Consider the following 15,521-nt stretch of genomic DNA (forward strand, 5'->3'; position numbering starts at 1 on the left):
CCAAAGGTGGCTGGGTGGGTGTAACTCAGTGTGGGTTTAGCATATGCAGAACTCCAGGTTCAATTCCTAGCACTGGAAAATAAATGAACACACACACACACACACACACACACACACACACACACGCATATATATTCAGAATCTTTAAGAAAACAACAAAAGTACATGTCACTATACTGCATTTACTACTACAAATCTGGGTTTGTGGAGGGAGAAAAAGAACACTAGATCCCAAGTCAGTTGGCCTGAGAGTATAAATTCTGCTATAGGTGAACCTATATTGATCTATAGTGCCTTCATTACAGTACCTGTTAAGGAAATTTTAGTAACATTTGGCAGATTAAGTCTCCAGCTCAGGTTCTGCTCTTGGCTTTGGGAATACTGGAACTTTTTTTCCCCCCTTTTGATCATCCTAGGGATTGAACCCAGGGTGTTTTCCTACTGTTATTTACTTAGGTGTGGTGCTGGGATTGAACCCAGGGCCTTGTCCATGCTAGGCAAGCACTCAACCAACTGAGTTTTATTTTCGAGACATGTTCTAAGTTGCTTAGGGCCTCGCTAAATTGCTAAGGGTGGCCTTGAAATTGTGATCCTTTTGCCTCAGCCTCCTGAGTCACTAGGATCATAGACATGTACCACCATGCCCAGCTGGAATCCACTTAAAGCCTCATCCATTTGTCCTAAATGCTTTTCTATCTTCAGGTATCCCATTAGTCATATGATGCTGGATTCAAAACTTTTTGGGAACTTCCACTTCTATAATTTGCTGGCTGAATAATATTGATTTTGGGGTTTCAGCTTCTTCCTTGGTAAAACAGCATTGCTCAGTCTTAAATTGCAAATCTGACCACTTTCCATTTCCATTTCTGATATTTTGGTCCAGATTATGACAGACCATATTTGCAGTGTAGTTAAAAATGACTTTTACATTTTTAAAGTTTGCTTAGAAAAACACACACACATGTACATGTTTGTTTTGCTAGTATTGGTTATTGAAGCAGAGGCACTCTCCCACTAAGCCACATCCCCAGTCCTTTTTGTTTTATTGTAGACAGGATCTTGCTAAATTGCTGAGGCTGGCCTTGAACTTGGGATGCTCCTGCCTCAGCTTCCTGAGTCACTGGGAACACAGACACCAACACTGCACCTGACCAGTCCAAACCAGTTTTGATTAATTGCTGATGCAATTGTTTTCCAACTATCCTTCCTGCTTGCCCCCTCTGTGCTTCCCCTCCCATTCAATCCCGGTTCATTTTCTATGTTGCAGTCAGAACAACTTGGTTAAAGCAAAAATCAGATCTTATTACTCTCCTTAAAGTTTCCCAATAGCTTCCTGGTGTGCGGGGTATAAAATCCAAACCCCTGGTACCATGACCAGGTCTGCTTTACTCAGTTTTTACAGTGCTGGGGATTAAACCCGGGGTGAACTACCACTTTGAGACAGGGTCTCACTGTTGCTGAAGCTGGCCTCAAACTTGCAATCCTCCTGCCTCAGTCACTATAATAGATGTGTGTCACAGTAGCAGGCTTCTCTTCTCCTGTTTTATCCCCAACTATATGGTGGATACTCAATAAATTTAAATTAGTGAAATAGCAAATAATGAGGTATTAAGGAGCGTAAGAGCAGGGTGGGTGTCTCAGCAGTAGAGTAAGCTTGGCACACACAAGGCCCTGGGTTCAATCCCCAGCACCACAGGCACAATAAAAGTATAAAGGTGGGTCTTAAGAGTGTTTATGAGGGGCTGGGATGTGGCTCAAGCCTTAGCGCGCTCGCCTGGCATGCGTGCGGCCCGGGTTCGATCCTCAGCACCACATACAAACAAAGATGTTGTGTCCGCCGAAAACTAATAAATAAGTATTAAAAAATTTTTAAAAAAAGAGTGTTTACGAATGCCTGAGAGATGCAGTGAAATTTCAGTAAGATATAACACTTGACATTGCCTAACCACAAATGCCTGGGCTCTAAGGCAATCTGCCCCATTCCTCCTATATTTAGAATGCAAACAGTCAGAGACAAGACCAGGTAGAGTAAAGGAAATGATTCAAAGAGAACCCAAGGCCTATGTTGGTAATTTAGAGTAAAATAGGGACTGGCTTGTGGCTCAATGGTAAAGCACTTGCCTAGCATGTGCTGAGGAATTGGGTTCAATTCTCAGCACCGCATATAAATAAAAATAAATGAATAAAATGAAGGTCCATCAACAACTAAAAATAATATTTTTAAAAAATTGTAAAAAAAAAAAAGTCTGAAATAACTCCCATAAGTTATCTCTGAACACCTCATTTCCCTAGGACCTCACCATAAGCCAGCAATTATAGTTAATGCCTGAAAGCAAGCACTAAGGCCAGTGGCCCCTAAGTTATTAAATAGTTTTGAAATCACTTGTATATTGAAGTTTTTACTGACAGAAGCAAGTTTTTGAAAAAGTTGGTTTGGACTAGGCACTGAAGAATCCCAGTTTTGCCAGGAGTTGCTCTGTGCAATATTATGTAGGGTAGTATGGTATTATCATTGTTTAATCCACCAATAGGACACTTAGATAACAGTTTTGTTATTTTTACTTCAGTGGCATATACAACTGCCAGCTTCTTTGATCCTGAAATTCAAGTAGAGGCGAGGAAGATCCACATCAGATATACAGCTGTGCCTTCTCCAGCTCCGGATTTGCAGCAAATGGGAAGTGTATGGCTAGGAAGGACAACAGTGGCTTGGCACTATATGGGGAGGTGTCCAAACTAAGCAAGAGATTCCTTAGGAGACCTGGGTGCAGCTGAGGCCTGCTGCTCCTGTTTATCCAGGTCAGCCCAGGCCTAGCAGAGGTCCACAGGTATATCAGGGTTGGTATGTCCATAAATGAAAAAGGAGATAGGCATTTGGCACTTTCACATTCAAGCTATAGTAAACCGGCCTGAGCAGGAAGGCAAGGTCAGTTCTTAAAGGTTCCCTTAAGATAGACAAATTTTTCTCTCTTCTGTGTGTTTACTTAAGTATCTGATTTTCAGTTGAAGTCAAATCAAAATATTGTGGTTGTGAACCATTTATCTCTTGGAAAAAGCTTACCTGTTTCATAGGTGAGTAAGAGTCCATAACCTACTATGCCATCATCTCTGTTGTTGGAAATAGTGAGAATCAGCTCTGGATGCAGACCTTTTTCTTTTTCTGTTTCTCTTATCAATTCACTTAAGACAAAATTATGAAAAGTATTTTAAAGAATCATTTGGAAAGAATTTTTTTCCTAACTTTTCTCCTTTTCAGCACACTAATAATTTTTTATTGAATTTTAAAAACATTATTTACCTTTTCTTAAATTATTTTTTAGTTGTCAATAGAATTTATTTATATGCAGTGCTGAGAATCAAACCCAGCTAGGCAAGCGCTCTGCTACTGAGCCAAATCCCAGCCCAATGCTTTACCTTTTAAAACTCCCACTTTTTAAAAAAAATATTTTTTAAGTTGTTGATGGACCTTTATTTTATTGATTTATATGTGGTGCTGAGAATCGAACTCAGCGCTTCACTCATAGGAAAGCACTCTACCACTGAGATATAACCCTGTACCCTAAAGCTCCCAATTTTATAATATTTGTTATTCTAATATATGTGGGCCAGAGAAATACTTTGAAATTTATTGACTGATGTTCTTGTAAATTCAAGACCGGCCTATCTCCTCAGCCATATAAACATCAGTCTGTGGCCACCTATGTCATTAAGTGCATTGTCCTTGTTAATGCAAGCTTCTAACATTTCTTATTCAGAGGTAACAGTAAGTAATGATATTTGAAAAACAATGTTTTTTTTTAATGTGGTTTTTTTTTTTTTTTTTCTTTTTAATATTTATTTTTTTTTAGTTTTCGGCGGACACAACATCTGTTTGTATGTGATGCTGAGGATCGAACCGGGCCGCACGCATGCCAGGTGAGCGCGCTACCGCTTGAGCCACATCCCCAGCCCAATGTGTTTTTGGTTTTTTTTTTTGCTACCAGGGATAGAACCCAGGGCACTTAACAACAGAGCCACATCCCCAACCTTTTTTTGATATTATTTAGACATAGGGACAGGGTCTTGCCAAGTCGATGAGGCTGGCTTTGAACTCATGATCCCCCTGCCTAAGCCTCTGGGATTACAGGAATCCATCACGAAGGCCAGCTGAAAAACAATACTTTTTAGAACAGCGGTGATAGGTGAAATAGAAGATGAAGACTTATCACGTAAAATTTTAAAACCTTAAAAATCATGAAATTTTAAAAAACTGATCAACAAAGTGGCAAGATAGGTTGAAATTGCTTATTTTATGGAGAGCTTTTTGTGTGTGTGTTTTTTGTGCTGGGGATTGACTCTAGGGCCTTGTGAGGCAAGCCCTCTACCAACTGAGCTATATCCCCAACCCCTTATGGAGAGCTTTTAAAAATAAATTTAGGGGACAAAGTATATGGCCTAATGGTAAAACGGTTACCGGAGTTCTGTCCCCAGCACCACAGAACTAGAATGTCCTTCCCCCACTTCTCCACTTGATAGATTTCTAGTACTTTTAGACTTTGCTCACCCACTCTGTCCTCATGAAAAGCCTCAACTCGTGCAGAGTAATTGCTAGGCTTTCCACCTATGTCTCTACTACATCGTACATCTGTCATTGTTTGGGCAAACAGATATCGAACACTTGTTTTTTAGATTTAATGCTCATAACAAAAAGCTGAAAAAAATCTTACACCACTCACATTTCCCATGGACTTGGTAGGTTATCGCTTCTCGGCCTTTTGGCTAAGATCAAGTGTAGTATCTTGGTAGGGGTTTTTGTTAGTGATGTTGTTTTTGCAGAATTGGGGGGTTACGCTCAGAACCTCCCATAGGCTATGTACTCTAATACTGAGCTAACTACCCCTGACTTTTTTTAAAATATTGAGACAGGGTCTCACCAAGTTGCTGAGGCTGGCCTTAATTTTGCAATCATCCTGACTAAGCCTTCAGAGTCATTGAGATTACAGGCATGCACCACCTTGCCAGGCAAAACTATCTTGACTTTTAAAACCAACTTTCTTTCTCCAACTTGTTCTTAGGCCCATGAGTTCATACACAAAGTTTCAGAAAGAAAAAATTCAAACTTTGAAGGAAACACAAATATTTCCCTTCAGAAAAATCATAGCTAAAATGTTTAGCTATCCATGTTCACTACTGGCCTCAAGTTGAGAGATTTCACTGCAGTGGTTCAGGAAGGCTCGTAATCCTTCCATTCAAATCAACCCTGGCCTGTTAAGTAGCAAGAGAGAGGTATGGAATGGATGCTCCCTAAAAGAAAAAGACTTCAGAGAGTTCAGACCTTCAAGTCATATATATGAAAGTTTACTTTTGCTGTGCTGGGATGGAATCCAGGGACTTTCACATGTAGGTGAGCGCTCTACCACTGAGCTACATCCTTATCCCCCAGTTTCTCTTGAGACAAGGTCTTGGTACATTGCCAAGTGACTGGAAATACAAGTGTGTGTCACAGTGCCCAAATGAAGAAAAAATCTTAAAATGAGTTCTGTGGGGCTGCTACAAATCCATGTTCTGCAACACCACCCAAAGAAAAATAGGCAAAATGCCTGTCTACCTCCATGCTAAAGGGCACAGTGATACTCAAGCAGGTGTAACTGCATCCCATGACATGCTTCCTTCCTGTTTCCTGGGTTATGTACAAGGATGCCAAGACTCTCACAGTTATTAGCACTCCCTCTTTTTAATTTTTTTTTTGCGGGGGGATGGGGGGGTTGTACCAGGGATTGAGCTCAGGAGCCCTCAACCACTAAGCCACATCCCCAGCCCTATTTTGTATTTTATTTAGAGACATGGTCTCACTGAGTTCCTTAGCGCCTCACCATTGCTGAGGCTGGCTTTGAACTCGCGATCCTTCTGGTGTGCACCACCACACCCAGCTTCTCTCACCCTTTCTTTAATAATTTGAAACGTTGACATTGGTCTGGCTTAAATCTTTCTTTTGCACCTAGGTAAGACTATTCTTTCCCTATAAAAGTTTTCTATGTTCTACTTTAGTCAAAAACTACAAACACTTTGAAATTAAAATATGAAATGTTATGAATAAAAAATAAATGTGGGGTCCAAAATCCACAGTATGAGATAGTCAACAGCATGGCTTATATAATACCCCACCTCACCCTTCTCAGCAGCATGTTTAGGCAGTCACTGCAAGGCTGCTCTAAAATTATACGGTCATTATGGTCTAACAGTCACATTGGAAACAGCAACCTAAACCCACACCAAGATGGACTGTCTTCTTCAAGAATTCCAAATGTCTTTTGCAATAGCTTCTGCAAGGCCCCAGCCCCTGAGAGGGTGGTGGTGTGCTGGGGACATGAGTCCCCCAAGAAGCTGAGTGAAGTTTGGAGATTAATACTGGAAACTGCGCTTTGTCTGGATATCATCAAGAATCTGCTGTAGTTCCTCATCTTCAAATCGCCCCTCCAGGCTGCAAGAGAAGGAAAAGACATGAGTGTCTCAGCAATTGACAATTTCCCCACTCTTATTTTATTGTTTAAAATATTTTTAGTTGTAGATTGACACAATACCTTTATTTATTTATCTTCATGCGATACTTAAGAATAAACCCAGGGCCTCACACATGCTAGACAAGCGCTCTACCACTGAGCCACAACTCCAGCCTTCCCACTGTTATTTGGGCATGTTCATCTCCCAAAATTGCTTACCCATATCTCCTGTACCTTTATCTTTCTATTGTATTTCTTTTTTGCTTTTTCTTGTACGAACATTACAAAATATTTCAAATCCATAAAAAGATATTTTTAAAAGCCTTAACAATTAGACATACTTGATTTACCTTTCATAACCATAATAGAAAAATTGAGGGCCCATCCCAATACTTCTCCTCTTCCTTCCCCAGAAAAAAATCACTGTCCTAAATTTATCATTTCCATACATATTTTTTACTATACATATACTATATGTATCCCTAAGTGATATACAGCTTAGGTTTTCAAAGTTTATGTTTTTAAACTTTATTTTATTACTTAAAATTATTATTTTTTCTGGTCCTGGGAATTGAGCTCCTACTCTGCCAGTGAGCTACACAGTCTTGTTTTTAAACTTTGTAAGAAATGGCCCTGGGCCAGCATGGTGGTACATGCTGTAATCTAAGCAAGTTGGGGGGTTGAGGTAGGAGGATTGCAAATTCAATAACTTAGTGAAACCCTAAGGAACTCAGCAAGAACCTGTCTGAAAGCATAAAAAAAAGGGATATATTTTGTGTTTTGTTGCACTGTGCACTGCAGCTAAGAAGCCAGGATATCAACTTAGGTGTGTGTACTGTTTCTAAAAACCACAAACTAAATATAATGAATTATCAGTATAGTTTAGTATTTGCTAATTTTACTACATTCTTGTTATGTATTTTTAGGGAAGTCATAGGATTATAAATGCAATTTGAATAACGTTTAAAACCACATTTTATGACAAAGGGCCTTAAACTTAAATGGCCAAAGCACTGGTATATATGCTCTAAACATAACTTTAAGAGCTTTGTTTTTCTGATATTAAAAAGTTAATAAAGGGGGCTGGGGTTGTGGCTAAGTGGTAGAAAACTCACCCAGCACGAGCAAGGCCCTGGGCTCAATCCTCAGCACCACATAAGAAAAATAACTAAAAAGGTATTGTGTCCAACTATAAGTTAAAAAATAAAGTTAATAATGGGGCTGGGGATATATCTCAGTTGGTACAGTGCTTGCCTCACATGCACAAGGCCCTGGGTTTAATACCCAGCACCACACACAAAGAAATGGCATTATACTATACATATTCTTTTGCAATTTCTTCTTCCAAATTCATTCTGGCATGTGTTGATGTTATTTCATGATGTTCTAGTTCATTTTTTTCATTGCTGTATAATAAACATTATATGACCATAAAATGATTCATTTACCCACACTCTTGTTGATTGATCTGTTGTTGTCCAATCTGTGCTATCATCAGCAATAAACACTGGAATACATATCTCCTAAACGTGTGTGGTATGTCTTTAGGACATGTACTCAGGAATGGCCTTTTGGGTCAGAAGATACAATCATCTTTAACTTTACTAGATGCAATCAAATTGCTTTCCACAGTAATTTTACTAATTTGCAACACTAGTATTAATATATATGAGTTTCAGCTATTCCATATTCTTACTAGCAACCTATAGAACCATCATTCTCTCATATACTGTTAAAAGGTACTCCTGTGCAATGGCACATGAGTATAATCCCAGCAGCTCAAGAGGCTGAAGCAGGATAGGATGATTGTGAGTTCAAAGCCAGCCTCAGCAACTGTGAGGTGTTAAGCAACTCAGCGAACTCTGTTCCTAAATAAAAATACAAAATAGGACTAAGGATATGGTTGAGTGCCCCTGAGTTCAATCATACACCTTTTATTTTTTTTTAATTAATTTTTAGTTATAGGTGGACACAATGTCTTTATTTTATATTTATGTGGTGCTAAGGATCAAACCCAGTGCCTCACGCATGCTAGGCGAGCGCTCTACCTCTGAGCCACAATCCCAGTCCCAATCATATACCTTTTGACACAGTAATTCTATTTGTGGGAATTTATCCAAAACACACATATTTTATCTCAACTGGTACTAACCTTGGAATCAGAGCCTTGGACTCCTCAGCAGTCTCTGGGCAAAGGTTGGCCAAACAAGCCAGCTCAAACTTATGTAGCTTTTTCTGGAGCAGCAAGCTAATCACAGGAAAGGAAATTAAAAAAAAAAAGAATGATCAACAGAAAAAAGGAAGGTCATACATGGCTTTATGTGTGCAAAGCTCAATACTGCCCTTTATCTCCAAACCCCATTTTTTCTGTTTTTGAATATAAACGGTATTCTAGTAAGGCAAATATCGGTGGGTTCCATGGGACCCAAGGAGTCAACCATGTGATTAAAGGGTTAGAATTTTCAGGCCCTCCTACCCTCCTCACTGTCTAAGGGAGAGGGGCTGAAAGTTGAGCTGATCACCAATGCATAATGTTGTGACCAATCATGCCTACATAATGAAGCCTCCATAAAAACCAGAAAGAACAGGGTTCAGAGTTTCCATGTTGGTGAATAAAAACATAGCCATGTTCTGGCTATGTTCTGGCTCCATGGGAGGATATCACATATCAACTCCAAGGAGATAGAAGATCCTGTGCTCAGGACCTTTCAGAACCTTGTCCTATGTTTTTCTTCACCTGATTGTTGAAGCTGTCTGCCTGAGTTCAACAGGCTGTTTTTAACAAATAAATCTAATTTAAGGAAGGGGTCACTAGAACCACCAAGGAAAAGGAAGTGGGTAAGAAGTTCAAGTCACAATCTGAGATTTGTAATTTATATCTCAAATAGGGGGCAGTCTTGAGGCCCCAAGTTCTTAACCTGTGAGGTCTGACACTCTCCAAGAAGAATGTCAGAATAGAACTGAATAACAGCTGGTATTGAACTGCTTGGTATGAGGGGGAAAACTCCTCATACATCAGGTGTCAGATGTGTTATGCCAAGTGACTATGTCAATAGGAAAAAAGATTTGTTTTTTTCTTTCTCAGAAACATCCTCAAATGCATACTTCTTTGTGCATCTGATTGATTTCTGTGTGGGTATCCTTTTGTTCTTTGTTCTATTTATTTATTATTGGTACTGGAGATCCAACCCAACGGTACTTAACCACTGAAATATATCTCTAGCTGAGGTTTGACTGGAATTTGCAATCCTCCTGCCTTAGTCTCCCAAACTGCTGGGATTATAGGCGTATGTCACATGCCCAATAAAATATACTACCACTCCTTAGTGGTTTTTTGCAGTACTGGGAATTGAACCCAGAGCCTCACTCATGTTAGGCAAGCACTCTACCCCTAGGCCACACCCCAGCCCTCAAATTATGTCTTAAGTTTTTTCACCATTTTCTGTATACTGAACGTATGAATGTCTGCTAGTTTCATTTTTAACTACATTTTTAATTATAAGCCTCTTCCAAATGGAATTACCACAGTATATTTAATTACTGCTGAATCTTTAGGTTGTTATCTTTGGTCATTAAAGATAGTTCTAAGGGGTCTGGGGTTCTGGCTCCATGGTAAGGCACTTGCCTAGCACGTGTGTAGCACTAGGTGGTTCAATCCTCAGCAACACATTGAAAAAAAAAAACAAAAAACCTAAATAAAGTTCAAAAACATAGTTCTAAGAGTGGACAGTGTCGTTCAGTGGTAGACCTCAATGTTATACCATGTGTTTAACATGCTAGAGGCCCTGGGTTCAACCCCCAGCATCCAAAACAAAGCAAAACAAAAGTGGCCAAAGGGACCAGGCATAGTGGCACATGCCTGTAATCCCAATGACAGGAGGCCGAGGAAGGAGTATCCCAAGTTTATAGCCAGCATCAGCAACTTAGGAAGGCCCTAAGCAACTTAGCGAGACCCTGTCTCAAAACACAAAATAAAAAAGGCTAGGGAGGTGGTTCCATGGTTAAACGCCCCTGGGTCCAATCCCTGGAACAAAAACAAGTAAATAAATAAATAAATAAAAAGTGGCCAAAGGGAATTTTGGTCTTATAAACAACTTAAAATTTTTTTTTTTTTGTCTGGATGCAGTGGCTTGGGAACCTGAAGCAGGAGGATCACCAAGTTCGAGTGTAACCTCAGCAACTTAGTGAGACCTTATTTCAAAATGAAAAACAAAAAGGGGCTGGGTGCAGTGGCTCACACCTATAATCCCAGCAGATCAGGAGGCAAAGGCAGGAGGATTGTGAGTTCAAAGCCAGCCTCAGAAAAAGTGAGGCACTAAGCAACTCAGTGAGATCCTGTTTCTTAATAAAATACAAAATAGAGCTGGGGATGTGGCTCAGTGGCCAAGCGTCCCTGAGTTCAATCCCTAGAATCAAATAAAAAGAAAGAAAAAAGAAAAACTGCGGGGAGTGCTGTGGATCAAACCTAGGGCTCCAACATGCTAGTCAAGTGCTTTGTCTCTGACCTAGATTCCCAGCTTAATTTATAAATTTTTGTCAGACATTGTTTTATTTACATTAAACTCACAAGTGTCTGGGAAAGGGAGGAAGAGGCCGTGAGGTGGTATACAGCTGTAATCTCAGCAAGCCAGGAGGCTTAGACAGGAGGATCAAGTTGGAGGCCAACCTCAGCAATTTAGCAAGTCCCTAAGCAACTTAGCAAGATCCCTGTTTTAAAAAAATAAAAATAAAAAGGGATGCAGATAGAGGAGGTAGAGCTCAGTGGTGAAGCATTCATGGGTTCAATCCCCAGTACCAATAAAAAGAGGTGGGGATGGCATTCTACCTGCAGATGTCCAGTAGTCTGAATTAACAAACTTTCTTTTAGCACTCACCTACGGACACTTGCAATGGTCTCTCTATTTTTGAAATGACTGAAACGGGAAGTGTAGTTTAAAGTTTTCATGAAGACTCCTGAGAGTTCCTGCTCATCCTCTGCACTCTCATTTTGTTGCTTTCGATGCTCCAGAAGCATATGAACTTCTGAATTTAGAAGAGTCTCTGCTGTTTCAAACTCTATTTGTGAAAAGCATAAAAGTCAGCTGAAAATATTCCTTCAAAGCCAGCTTATAAATGTTCATTTTGCATTTGAACATCTTCATTTTCATTCACACTTATGTACCACAGGAACAGTAGAATTCATGTGATATCAAAATTTAGCTCATTTGGGGCTAAACATTTTCTGACACCAAAGAATCTGACCTGGACATGCTATTAAACAGCAATACATCCTTACTCTAACTGGGCAAGTTACTGATTTAAAATCAGGGACCATTAAGAATTATTTCTTGCTGGGCATGGTGTCTCATGCCTGTATTCCCAGCAACTCAGGAGGCTGAGACAGGAGGATCACAAATTCAAGACCTGCCTCAGCAATTTAGTGAGAACCTGAGCAACTTAGCAAAACCCTGTCTCAAAATAAAACATTTAAAAAAATTATTTCTCTCTAGCCTGTAAAAAGTCATAGTCTTTTTTTTTGTTTTATTTCTTTTTTTTAAGAGAGAAAGAGAGAGAGAGAGAGAGAGAGAATTTTTTAATATGAATATTTATTTTTGAGTTTTTTCGGCGGACACAACATCGTTGTTTGTATGTGGTGCTGAGGATCGAACCCAGGCCGCACGCATGCCAGGCGAGCGCACTACCGCTTGAGCCACATCCCAGCCCAAAAGTCATAGTCTTTATAGTTCTACAATGCTAACACTGTACTCTCAATTTTAAGAAATGTTACATGTTAAGAAATGACAAGGTGGGCTGGGCGCAGTGGCACACACCTGTAATCTCAGTGGCTTGAGAGGCAGAAGCAGAAGGATCATGAGTTCAAAGCCAGCCTCAGCAAAAAGCTAGGCACTAGGCAACTCAGTGAGACCCTGTCTCTAAATGAAATACAAAATAGGGCTGGGGATTTGGCTCATTGGTCAAATACCCCTGAATTCAATCCCTGATACCTGCCCCCACCCCCCAACCCCAAAAAAACAGGGCTTAAAAAGAAACCTATGACTACTTTCTATAATACATAGCAACCATGTGGGTCACAGTGGCACATGTCTGTAATACCAGCAACTCAGGAGGCTAAGGCAGTAGGCTAGTTCAAGGCTATTCTTGGCAACTTAAGATAGACCATTAGCAACTTAGCAAGACCCTGTCTCAAAAATAATAAAAATTGGGCTGGGGATGTGGCTCAAGCGGTAGCGCGCTTGCCTGGCATGCGTGCGGCCCGGGTTCGATCCTCAGCACCACATACAAACAAAGATGTGTGTCCGCCGATAACTAAGAAATAAATATTTAAAAAAAAAATAATAATAATAATAAAAATTGTGGCTGGGCACGGTTGCCCTTGCCTGTAATCCCAGCAGCTGGGGAGGCTGAAACAGGAGGATCTAGAGTTCAAAGCCAGCCTCAGCAATGGTGAGACACTAAGCAACTCAGGGAGATCCTGTGACTAAATAAAATACAAAATAGGGATGGAAATGTGGCTCAGTGGTTGAGTGTCACTGAATTCAATCCCCAGTTCCAAAATAAATAAATAAATAAAGATTGTGCCTTGCATGCACAAGGCCCTGGGTTCAATCACCAGCACCATCCATTCATCCATCCATCCATCCATTCTGTGGATGTACTCAGTGGTAAAGCACCTCTGGGTTCAATCCCCAGTACCAAACACATACACACACACACACACACACACACACAGAGCAAGCTATATTTTCAGAATAACACTATTAAAAATGCCACTATCCCCTTGGGAAAATCATTTCTGTGACAATGTTCCTCACACTTATCTCAAAGTATTAGAGCTGGGTTTTGTCTGCCTTTCTTTCCCTTTCTAGTGATTTCTTCCAACGTAGGAACCATTTGCAAACATGAATTCATGTTTATGATCCTAAGAGGATGCAACAGCAAGAAAAATCTATGGAATTTAAAGGTGATATGGGTGTGCTTACTAATAGAGAAATCACTAATATCTCCATCAGAGTTAAGCCTTCCCATTTTTTGAGGAGGAAACAGTATTTTTATTAAAAAGGCACTTAGTGCTGCCAAATATAAGTAAAAAGATATTTCCCACCTGACGGCAGCAAAGTTTGGAAAAAAAAACAAAAAACAAAAACAAAAAAAACCTTCAGTACATCATAATCTTTTCCAGTCCCTTGGCCTATTACAGGAGATATCCCCACACTACCTATTATGAAAATTTACTTCTCAGCTTCAACCATCTGGGGTATAAGTTCAGGTGAAGAAAATAATGCTTCAGGCAATTAGGGGAGAAGATATCAAATCAGGACTCTAAGACCTCAAAACTGAAGTGAGAGGGACAACTGACATAACACCTGCCACAACCTGCTCCCCAAAAACAAGACAAGGCAGCATATTTTATTTTTAGTTGAAGATGGACACAATATCTTTATTTAGTTTTATGTGGTGCTGAGATTCAAATCCAGAGCCTCACACATGCAAGGCAAGTGATCGACTACTGAGCTACAACCCCAGCCCCAGCAAATTTTATTTTTATTTTGAGACAGGGTCTCACTAGATTGCTGTAGCTTGGCCCCAAACCTTTGATTCTCCTGCCCAAGGATGGTCTTGCATGTGTATGTGTGTGCGTGTGTGCGTGTGTGTGTGTGTGTGTGTGTGTGTCTCTCTTCAGGGATTGAACCCATTTTATATTTTATTTAGAGACAGGGTCTCACTGAGTCGCTTAGGGCCTCACTAAATTGCTGAGGCTGGCTTTGAACTTGTGATCCTCCCGCCTAAGCCTTCTGAGCCACTGTAATTGCAGGCATACGTCACTGCACCCAGCCATAAATGGTCTTCTTATGCTGCATATTTTTCACTCTGGTACAAAATGGTTTAGAGGACTTCTTTAGATGGGGGAAGGAGAGACTAGGGTCATATAATTCTTTTTTTTTTTTTTTTTTTGGGAAAAAAAAAAGGCTCATTTCCTAATTTCAACAGTTATTGCTAATTGTGTACAGATAAAGGAAGATTTTATTTGGAGGCAAATATATCTGAAAGCTACTACTGACAGTATTCACCTTTGTGATCTTATCTACTCTTACAATCCCACAATAAAATATCACACACTTATTTACATTCTACAGTAAAGGTTTCCTTATTTTCTTTAGTACTTACTGTTATTCCTATTTCTCTATGTATATTCTAAAATACATAGTAAACATTTTATATGCCTATATCAGCTGAGAAGATTAACAGTGAGAACTCTAAAACTGTTAACTGATGGAACTAAGATCTAATTATATCCAACTCAATAAATCATGTGTATCAGATGTTATTTAAGTTAATCAAAAACAAATATCTTCAGGGGCTGGGGATGTGGCTCAAGAGGTAGCGCGCTAGCCTGGCATGCGTGTGGCCCGGGTTCAATCCTCAGCACCACATACAAACAAAGATGTCGTGTCCGCCGAAAACTAAAAAAAAAATAAAATAAGAAAGAAAAAAAAAAAAAAAAGTTAAAAAAAAATCTTCAGAATGTAAAAAGAATCCAAAAAGAAACTAAATTAAAAAACTAAGTTTATATATATATATATACACACACACACACATATATATATATAATATATTATATTAAAAAAACTTTACCATGGAATTAGGAAAACCATCTTCTTTTTAGTTATTATACCTTAAAAACTAAGCACCTATTTCCATCTCACCAAAAATGTCTATGATTTTGTCCCATGGAAGAACTGAACCTCCATTCTATAGGAACTGTTTGCCCTTTAAAATAAGTAGATAGATCTGGGTGTTATAGTACACACGTGTAATCCCAGCTACTCAGAAGGCTGAGGCAGGAGGACTTACATGTTTGAGGTCTTTGACCCTATCTCAAAATAAAAAATGATAAGGGAAGGGAATGTAACATAGTGGTAGAGCATCCCTGGATTCAATCCCAGGTACCACAAAAATAAATTAAAAAAAATAAAATTTCTCTATAGTATGTAGTCAAATTTTGTAGAATTTTTATAGCAATTTTTTTGCGGGGGGGGGGGG

The 15,521-nt window shown here is 39.5% G+C and overlaps 1 protein-coding gene and 1 pseudogene across 2 annotated transcripts in view; one reads left to right on the forward strand and one right to left on the reverse strand.

Moving 5' to 3' along the window:
• Positions 1–4,656: 4,656 nt before the first annotated feature.
• Positions 4,657–15,521, reverse strand: part of Polr2d (RNA polymerase II subunit D) — a 12,815-nt gene continuing 1,950 nt past the window's right edge. The window contains exons 2-6 of one of the 2 annotated variants that reach the window (XM_048812153.1): positions 14,915–14,941; positions 12,290–12,304; positions 11,354–11,534; positions 8,632–8,727; positions 4,657–6,460 (exon numbers count right to left, since the gene is read on the reverse strand). In XM_048812153.1, the coding sequence (XP_048668110.1) occupies positions 6,382–6,460; positions 8,632–8,727; positions 11,354–11,534; positions 12,290–12,304; positions 14,915–14,941 (398 nt within the window). In that variant the 3' untranslated portion in view covers positions 4,657–6,381. The remainder of the gene's footprint in view (positions 6,461–8,631; positions 8,728–11,353; positions 11,535–12,289; positions 12,305–14,914; positions 14,942–15,521) is intronic. The other variant, XM_015479098.2, reaches the window with a different exon arrangement.
• LOC125619473 lies at positions 4,739–4,878 on the forward strand (annotated as a pseudogene).

This window comes from Marmota marmota, unplaced genomic scaffold (genome assembly GCF_001458135.2).
Source record: "Marmota marmota marmota unplaced genomic scaffold, marMar, whole genome shotgun sequence".
Taxonomy (NCBI): Eukaryota; Metazoa; Chordata; class Mammalia; order Rodentia; family Sciuridae; genus Marmota; species Marmota marmota.